The 10384-nt window shown below is 40.4% G+C and overlaps 1 protein-coding gene across 1 annotated transcript in view; it reads left to right on the forward strand.

The window, feature by feature from the left end:
- LOC139914641 (glycine receptor subunit beta-like) overlaps positions 1-9855 on the forward strand; it is a 39306-nt gene extending 29451 nt beyond the window's left edge. Inside the window, exon 10 of the mRNA XM_078290199.1 lies at positions 9562-9855. Coding sequence (XP_078146325.1) covers positions 9562-9855 — 294 coding nt within the window. The remainder of the gene's footprint in view (positions 1-9561) is intronic.
- The last annotated feature ends 529 nt before the right edge of the window (positions 9856-10384 follow it).

Genomic DNA, 10384 nt, shown 5'->3' on the forward strand with positions numbered 1-10384 from the left:
ATAGACAGCTGTCTGTGTGGTGGTGTCGCTGTGGTGCTGAACCGCCTCGGTGCTGAAACATTTGAACGCGACTGGCAACCTGTTTTCTTTTTTTTGTTCTTCAGAACAAGCTTGTCTGACAAAGTGGCTCTGGCTTCACTGTATGTTTTCTTAGACATTGGCTTGCTTGGCTCAATAAGTGACAATTTGTGTTTATGGATAGGATAGGATAGGATAGAATATATCAGCTATTTTACAGTTGTGAATTTTAAATTGACTTTATCAGAAGGGCCCCTCGAGAATGCTCCGCCCCCTCTGTGCTGAGAGTCTAGCTCCGCCCCTGGTATTTAGCTACTGACACTAGCCACTGTAGCATTACTGCACAGACTCAGCAGAACTACATTTGGCAAACTACATACTATTTAGCTATTAGCAAAGTACTAATGAGATACAACAAAGCTAAGGTCAAATAGAGAACTGTTTTAAGATGTCAACAACAGTTTACAAGCTTAGCTAGCAAATATCAGCTAGCTAGCTTTAGGCTAGAAAACTTCAAATCCAACATGATCTCACACAAATACATTAAATGAACACAAACTCTAAAACTGCGATTTACGTGCTATCGACACGTATTATGGGAAAATAACGTTTCTCTACCACAAACTGAATTACGTTCTCCCGCAACAAACTTAAATGCGTTCCTCCGCCACAAATTGAATTACGTCCCAAAGGTTGGTTAACGGTTAAGCTTAACTGATGCACTGATGCTGCATTCTGGAGAAATTTAAATTAAGTATTCAATGATTTTTGTGTTGATATAGCCTACATATAGGCTTATTTACCTATATCAATGATGTATTTCAATTTCTGCTTGTGTATTATGAGGCTTTCTTCTTGTTTTCACACTTCTGAATGCGCGGCTAAAACGCAACTAAAACGGAACCAGTGTAGACACAAACGCAGGAATCACACATGCTGCTTACGTGACGCTGACGTGATGCTGACGCGACGCGTCCAGTGTAGATTTGGCGTTACTGGCCACCGTGCTACTTCAATGTCACACTACTTCCTGTTTATAGTCATGTCTCCTTCACGTAACTGTTTTATGCTGGGAAAACGTAAATTTAACACTTTGCGTTCCACCAACACGTACTTTGCTGTTACCATGTTGTGTTCATTTCACGTTTTTCTGTGAGATCAGTCTGAGAAAAACAAACACACCTCAAGCTAGCTCCGCCCACCTGAGATCTTCCATTTTCCAATTCACACAGAAAAGTAAGACAAATGAGAAGTGTCCTGATCAGTGGTCTAAAGCACATGCCATGTAAATGCAATGTCCTGGGTTTGAATCTAGTCCAGTACCTTTGTTGCATGCCTTTCCTGTCTCTCTCTACTTTGATCAGTCCAATAAAAGCAAAAATGACAAAAACATACTCTTGTATGAAGAAAAATGTCAGTGTCAGAGTGGCGATATCCATTGGTGATACTCTGAAATGAAATGAAAAATGAAAAAACAGGAATGGGTGTATACTGTGCTCCCTCTTTAATTGAATGAGTTGTTGACACAAATATTGATAACAGGCAAGTGCAAGTTTTTAATTGCATTTGCTGTATTTTGTGGCTATAACAGTTTTGTTGACATTTGTAATATTTGAAAACAATACAGTAAAACAGGCGATACTGATCTGAAGCTAGAAGATGAGGTTTTATTTAGCTTTATAATAGCTGATGGTTTGGTTAATGTGAAACTTGGTTAACACAAGTGCTATCCAATTCTTATTATTGAGTGTGTGTGGGTATGCATGCGAGCGTCTGCGTGCATGGGGGTGGGGGGTGGTGTAGGCGCTGAGCTTGATGAGATGGATGTAATTACTGGTAGGGTTTCCTCATTCACTGACTTCAAAATGTCACTTCAGATATGCTAAAGAATGCGTCTGTGTGTGTGTGTGTGTGTGTGTGTGTGTGTCTCAACTAGGTTGAGAGCTTCTGATAGGTCAATGTGTCAAATCAAATAGAATGAAGATATTTCTCTCTCCCTCTGTCTCTCTTCTGAATATAAAATGTTTAATTCAGTTGATTCATTTCATTTGAATGAACAGAATTGAAGGTGAATTGAAGCCAGCTCTGGTCTCAGTCTTTTCACAGCATCAGTGCCCTCTAGTGATCCATTTGGACATAGAAACAACCCAGGGTAAAATAGGCAATGAATGAATACAATAACAATTTTCAGCAGCGGCAGTGTGATCATCATCATCATAATCATAATCATAATAATCTTACTAAACACTCCTTTACAAGGAGTTCTCCTTATCTGTTAAGCAGTGCCCCCTCTTTAGCAAGGTTAGCAAGTTTATTATAATTAAAACCAAGGCCCGGATCTTCTACCATGGTTCCAACATAGATCTACCAACATGGATCTACCAACATGGATCTACCAACTTGGATCTACTAACTTGGATCTACTAACATGGATCCACTAACATGGATCTACTAACAGCACAACATGAGGTGGAGTGCAAAAACAAGTATGGGTTTGAGCCACTATAGCCACTATAATCTGCTCGTCCATGGATTTGAGTATATACCTGAGTCTCACTTTCAGAGTCAGTAATTATTTCTATCTACCAGTTGACTTACATCATTTATATCATCCTTTCAAGGTACTCAATGGTAGTTGGTTTTGGTGGTGGTGGTAGTGGTGGTGGTGAGAGATGCCCCTTTTTCCCCATTTGAGCACCTTCCCTTTTAGAAGTCTGTTGTGCCTGGTGGGTTGGCCCCACATGATTTTCATTCACTTTATGTATACACTCAGTAGACTTGTTAAAGTTGTAATGTCTACCAAGTACCGCTAGAGGGCAGTCTAGTTACTCATGAAAGTGGACAACAAAGTGTCTTTCAATCAATGAGAACTGTAGATTAAATCAATGAGAACCGTGCATGTAGATTAGAAGAACCAAGCACCTTCATTTGTTGTTCATTGGTCGTCAACCTATATAACATTACAAAAGTAGGAAATGCTACAAATATCTAAAATAAAACAAATATGCTAGGCCAAATAAAAAGCGAGTATCAATAAAGGGTCCCTAATTGAATGGCGATACCTGTTCAGTGTGCTGAATCGATTCTCTCTTGGTGAAACTTTTATTGACTGGGTTAAGCCCACAATCATCAGGCTTAGCCAATGGGATCAATTCACCTTCTTTTTTATTGAACAGGGGCACTCGCCCAGGATGCCCTTTGTCTCCGTTGTTATTCGCCTTGGCTGCGGAGCCTTTTGCAGAGAGTATACAAACTCATCCAGCTATTAAAGGGGTTATTACAGATACAAGAAAGCATCTTATCTCTCTGTACGCTGACGATGTCATATTATTTTTATGTAATCCCAAATAATCTATCCCCGCATTTCTTACGGTCATGGATAACTTCAGCAGCGTTTCAGGTTATAAAGTCCATACCATTTGGCAAACCTAGAGTTTTTTTGGTTGTGGTCTTAGTTCAGTTTTTAAAATGTCATTTAATGGATTTAAATACCTAGGATTACATATTCATTACCATTTGAATGACATGCTGAAAACCAACTTGTACCCTGTTATACAGCAGGTTAAAACTGACACCAGCACAAAAGTGAAATAGGTGTATCGCTAGTGGTGCTTGTGCCACAGTTTGGAATGATGTTGACCTTTGTCTTCAGGACGTTTTTAGACCTTGTGATGCTATGCCACCCACTTATTAGGATTGGTTCCCAATCAATATTCATTACATTCACCGGTTGAGATTACGTAGTAGGGATATACAGTATATATACCCTGATCTTGTTATATGTTTTTATATGCTCTGATGAAGGCCGTAAGATAAAGAAATACAGATAATAGACCCTGTAAAACAGGAGAAATGGTGAAGAAATAACGAGGCAGAGGAAACTTGCTGCCATTCGTCTGGTCGGTCTTGCCAGAATGGCAAGCTTATGACAGCTACGTCATCAAGACAGTCCCGTTACGGCAAGCGCTCTGCTGTCCTCTGCTGCCCTCTGCTGTCTGTAGTTGTATACATATGTTTTTTTTAACACAAAAGCCTTGGAGGACTTAGTTAAATCACTATTACCTGAATGTAAATTACTCATACAAAATAAAATATTACATTAAATTAAACCGAAAAATGTGACCACATATTTTGTGTGGGTCACATGTACATAGAACAGAAAACCATTAGATTAAAATGAAACCAGGCGTGAAGTAAAGTAAAATAAAATAAAAGGTGTTTATTTCCATATACGACCTAGTTCTGGCAGGACACTCTAAGTCATGCTATGCTGTATGAGCTGACAGCTGCCACACCTATCACATCTCACTGGACTTACCTACATCTTATTTATCATGTGCTAGGTATTACTATGCTGTTATGGTGTATTACTGCAGCAGGGAGCATCCCCGAGTGTAGAACCATACCGCCAAGTCAAACTGTATTGCCATCTCTATTTGTAATAAATGGTTAAGCTATGATGTGAGTGACTCCTGACAGAACTATACAAAAAAAGGATGTAGCCTAAATGACTGGACTGAATTTTCTCTAACATGACTTAAGTTTGTGGAATAAGCAAAATTATTTATCTAGGTGGAGGAATGCAGAGTGTGAATTAGTCAGCTTGCTAGTAGAATTACTCATATCTGACAGCTTATTTGGTTGTAGTCTAAACCTCATGCTGCACAGGTTTTCCCAGAGCCAGACATGCCTCACTCACTCACTCACTCACTCCTTGACTCACTCACTCACTTGCTCACTCCCTGACTCGCTGACTCGCTGGGTCACTCACTCACTCAACAGCCCCATCGTTCATGAGTCAAGTAGAAGAGCCTGTTTGTTTCTGCTGCGTGCCTAGCATCTCACCCAGGGACGTAGCTAGGAATTCTGGGCCCCCTGAAAGAATATTGCTCTGGGCCCCCCTTTTTTGTATAAAATAAATGTAAGAATTTTTTAAATATAGGGCATATTTAATCCAGTGAATTAATACTCAGCTCGAATACTGAGGTCAATCCATTTTCCTCGCTGCTCAATCTGTCTTCTCTTTTCTTTTACACATGCCTCTCTGCAAATGACTAACAGCATAATGCTGACATACTACTAGTACCAAATCAAGACAAGTAAGAGAGATTATTCCATATCAATGCAATTGGCAGGTTGCTAACTAACAACCCAAAAACTCACAAACAAACCCACACAGCCAACGAGTAAAGTCCTCAATTTCATATTCAGTAACATTGGATTATAAATTGAACTATCTCTATATTCATGATTCATGACTCAGATTCATGCTGATAAAGAAATACAGTAGGGGCCACATCAGGCTTTGCAGCAGATCCTAGAGTGCATTAGGGATTTTTCACTTGTACGTTGCTTTTGCATGTGGGCTCAAAACTCAAATGCATCTTTTAAAGAGTAATTGATCTACAACTGGCTATTAATATTGACATTAAACCTTTATTAAACTCGGATAGGCCGCCTGTGGCCTCATTTGCATCATGCTGTTTAGATGGCTCTAAAATCGAAATCATAACAGCTAGCATCATAATTATTTTTGCATCTAAAAGCTAAGACTTCTATCTTCACCCATGCAACCCTGTGGAAACACTGCGGAAAGTTGTAAAGTTGTATGTCAAGTTACGAGAGGTAAAATCTATTGAGTTGCGGATTAGGTATGTTCTAGAGATCTAATGTTGCATCCATTTCCGTATATGTCATTGATGACGTCATCACGTTGTACCACACCCGTGTCTGCTGGTGAAAAGGTCCGGCACACCCGGCTGTTTAGGGCGCTAATGTTCCGGGTGTTTGACCGAGGAGCAAGCCTGACTTGTCGGCAAGCTCCGCTCTCAGCTCCGCTCTTAGGTCCGCTCTCAGCTGCGCTATCCCCGAAACGTCTCCTGCCGCCGACCCTCCCACCCCGACGAAGAGGATAACCGATGTCTGGAGAAACATTAGCAGTTGACTAGCCACTGCTAATATTGGCTAGCCAAATGCTAATGTGTCTCTCTCAGGGAAGAAAACAGAGAGCGGGCAGGTGTCTTCCAGACATCGGTTACCCTCTTCGCCGGGATGGGAGGGCCAAAACTAACAAAAACATCTTTGCACTCTGCTCACAAAAATGAGCATATCTCAAAAACTAAAATATGTACATAGTTCAAATACATTTTGGAGTGTTGAGAAATATTTTATTTATGTTCCTTACATTTACAATTTCTGTGGCTAAATAAGTTTAGTGTCTGTATTTAGCAAATTTCAAAAAACGTGTCCAGTTTTGTCCGATTTTTAATGTATGACACAATTTTTTCCAGTTATTATGATTTATTGATTTACATAGCCTTTTAGCTTGGGTTGTGCAGATTGTAGGGATATAAAACATTTGAAGATACGCAAAAATACCAGTGTAGGCTCTGGCAGACCATTTCTATTGCAGAGTATAAAGTGTTAACAGGAAGTGTCAAGGTAGCCCAAATTGCCTTATCAATGCCATAGCTGGCAGATGGTTGGAAAAGGCTACATTTTTGCAGCAATCAAGCTCTCAAAACAATGAAGACATTTCCCAAAACTGAACAAGTCAACCAAAACAGCAGATTCTGTCACACTGACCAAAGAAAACACGAAGAGCAGCTGTCAATACTGCAGTGAGCCTTTGTGTTATATGGATCTTTGGTTGATAGTATAAAATATGTATACTGCAGATTATTTGCTTATTTTACTTTTGCTTGTAAACCAGCATGGGACCTCTTGTTTTACTATGTACGATACTGGAAGAAAGGGTTATACACAATAGAAATACTGCAAACACTACAGAAAAGGCTTCGGAGTATTTTACTTTTTCACATTCTACAGTGGATCCATTTTTTTTTTGCATAATTACTAAATACATAAAATAAAATGGTTATGGAAACAAAAATTCCAATACTATAATAGGCAATGTTTACAACTTTGTAACAAACGCGGACACACACACTGTCAGAGAGAGAGAGAGAGAGAGAGAGAGAGAGAGAGATGGTGACCGGCTGTTTTCTATCTATCTTTCTACCCATTTTACTCGTTCCATTATTGTTACCGTAAATCCTCTAATAGTGGCCTGTAGTCAATTAAAAGCCGGGTCTCCGATAATGGCCGGGGGCGTGGTCGACACAAACAAATAAAGGCCGGCCTCAAATACAGGCCGGGGAAAAAAACAAAAGAAACAAGACTAGCCCGGCGATATGATATAACTGTATAGATTCTATTCTTAGCTTCAGTTAGCTTCAGTTAGCTTCAGCTTACATGCAAACAACGGTGGATACCGGTAAACTCCTGGTGCCTGTTTGTAACTGTAGTTTGTAGTAACGTACAAGTGCCACAAGATGGCTCGGCCGGCGGAAGTCTCTGGAGCATGCCGTCATCGATTACCATAATTATCATAATGCATTGCAGTAACAAAAAAACGGCTACCTAATGAACCCCAACAGAAGCAGATCAGAAAACAAGGAGGCTTCGTACTAAAATATGAGCAAATATACTTATCAAACAGAGGGAATTAGAAATAAAGGCCTGTCTCTAATATAAGCCTGCTTCCAATAAAGGCCTGGTACCCTCTGCAGTTGAGGTAAATAAAGGCCCGGGCCAATATTAGAGGATTTACGGTATTCTCACTTTCATCCCTTAAAAAGAAATACAGAACAAATCGCCGTCCATTTTGACTCATTAAGGAATGTAACATCTAGCTCTTCATTAGTGACGATTCCATATTATACAGGATGGGTGACAGCCTGCCGGTAGCTGACAACAAGTTAGTTAACTTAGCAAAAGTTAGCCAGCAGCCTAACTAGCCTGTCAGCTTCTGTCTGCTAATGTAGCTTGATAAACTCACCTTTCTTTGAAAAGAATGAGGTGATGAGCTGCGCCCCTGCACTGCTCCTGGCCTCCTTCTCCTTCCTTTCTTTTCTTTTTTGACTTCCCAATTTGCGTTTTCACTTGCATTCTGTCTGACCCGCGGTCCCGACCCCAACTTCACTTCTGCCCTCTTTCAGTTTCTGAACGCGCAGCAGTGGATCGACCGTTTTTTCCGAGGGGGAGGTGGACATGGATAAATGGAAAATGAAAACTACTTTCATCACATATTGCATAATTTGTGGGTTTTTATTTTTTATTCTGAAGTATCACATGCCTTTGCAGGATCTATAGAATACATTAATTCATACATCCTTCTGGAATTGTTGTGGGCCCTCTCCAGCTGTGGGCCCCTAGAATCGTCACCACCTTTTACCCCACTAGCGACGACGCTGCTCTCATCTAAGCTTGCGGCGCATGCTCTGTTTCCTCATGTGCTCACAGCTCCTCTCATACGCAAATTGAGACTCAATTCTTGAATGGCTGCGGGTGGCGCTGCAGAGCTGTGAACGAACGACTCGTTTGGCAGAGTGACTCCTGACTCCCAGTTCCTTATGAACAGTCCTGAGCCATGAATGAATTGTTCACGGATCTTCCATCACTAAGCCTGAATACAGAGGCAGGAGCTTTCACAGGGGCCTGATCTTTTCTCAGAATAGTTGAATTACTCATACCTGACATGGTGTTATTAAATTGTCACCAAATAATACAAAAAGAAGCTTTGCTACCCCAGCTTTAATGTAATTTTACTTCAAAATCCATAATGTGTGAAAAGTGGTACGGTCAACTCCCACTGACTTTACATTGGACTGAAAAGGGGGCCTGCCAAATTAGCATCCAAGCTACATAAGCTGCTCATGTGACCTGACCCAGCTGGTCCTAGATATTCCAGCTCTGGAACCAAGTCAAACTTTTTGCATATTATCATAGTACTTCCCAAGGGGCAGAGAAAGACATACTCTTGAAAATGGACGGCATCCCCTTTTAACATATCCCCACCAGCCAGAACAAGAATGAGACTTCCGATCTGATATTTTCAAAAATGAAAGCGTCATTCAGTGAAACTTAACAGCACTCAATATTGACTGCAAAACGGTATCATTAGTCTGAATAGTACCTCAGTACTCGGTTTTTTCCGAGTAAATAAAAAGAAATTAAACTTCCGTGCTTTATTTTGAAGCCCTAACCACAGCGGAAGTCTTGTTCTTGGTTATTCTTGGTTATTCTGGTTAGTGTACTTGTGTAGTGTCTACAAGTGTTACAAGTTTGCAAGTACAATAGCTTGTGGCATGATTTTCTGCAGGACACTGCCCAAATGGCTGCAAATGTTTTCTGTGATTTACAAAAGGAAAAACTGATTATAGCTCATTAAGTCAAATCTACTTATTGAAAGTCACTTTGGACAAAAGCTTCTGCTAAATGACATAATGTAATAATGTAATGTAATTCATTTGTGAAAGGTATTTTGCGCATTGGCAAATAGCTGTTTACAACTACAAAATACATCACAAATTTGCAAATTGCATTGCACACAAATATTTTCCTTTTCAAGTTCACAGATTTGAGGTTCAAGTTTACAAGTCATGTTACAACCTCACACATCTTGCAATACAAGTGCAACTTATTTTGTCTGTGCCCATAGACTAGACGCTGGATGTTTATAAATCTCTTGTCTTTTAACAGGTGGTAGAAACTCGCTGTAAGAAAGTTTGCACCTCCAAGTCAGACCTTCGTTCCAATGACTTCAGCATCGTGGGATCTCTACCTCGGGACTTTGAACTTTCCAACTTTGACTGTTATGGTAAGCCAGTTGAAGTGACAGGGGCTCTTAAGTCCCAAAGCAAAGCCAACAAGAAACCCCCCCCACCCAAACCTGTCATACCAGCTGCTGCCAAACGCGTTGACCTCTATGCAAGAGCCCTCTTCCCCTTCTCCTTCCTCTTCTTCAATGTAGTTTACTGGTCTGTTTACCTGTGAGAGAAGCAGAGGAGAGCAGAGTTGTGAAGAGAATCAAGTGGTTTGTGTCCTATAGTCCTGTTTGTCGCCATGCCATGGCTCTATTGATGCTGAAGATACTAAAACTAAACTGAACAAACAAAATAAATAGCAAATGTAAATGCTGAACTACATCCTGATAAAATATTAACATCAAGATTTACATCATTCCAAAACCGTGTGCTTCTCTCTGACAGGCCAGGGTTGCAGTCCTCCACTCTAAACTAAGTCTGGCTCGTCTTCAGGCCTAGGCTTGTAGAGGACATTGTACATAATGGAAACTAAACCTGCTAGTTGCTACTGTTGCACCAATATCCCTATACTGTATATTTTAAATCTATGCTTTTTACTGAATGAACAAGCCATTCAATCAGGGTTAGCATAAGCTAACCGTAGCCAGCCCAGCAAACTGAGTGCTATATGCTATGGCCGCATTAGATCTCTCATTAGATCTCTATACAGGCTAACTGCTAGAGCTTTAATGGTCTCTCTAGAATATAACTCTATTTCA

The sequence above is a fragment of the Centroberyx gerrardi genome, chromosome 3, assembly GCF_048128805.1.
Source record: "Centroberyx gerrardi isolate f3 chromosome 3, fCenGer3.hap1.cur.20231027, whole genome shotgun sequence".
In the NCBI taxonomy this organism is placed as follows: domain Eukaryota; kingdom Metazoa; phylum Chordata; class Actinopteri; order Beryciformes; family Berycidae; genus Centroberyx; species Centroberyx gerrardi.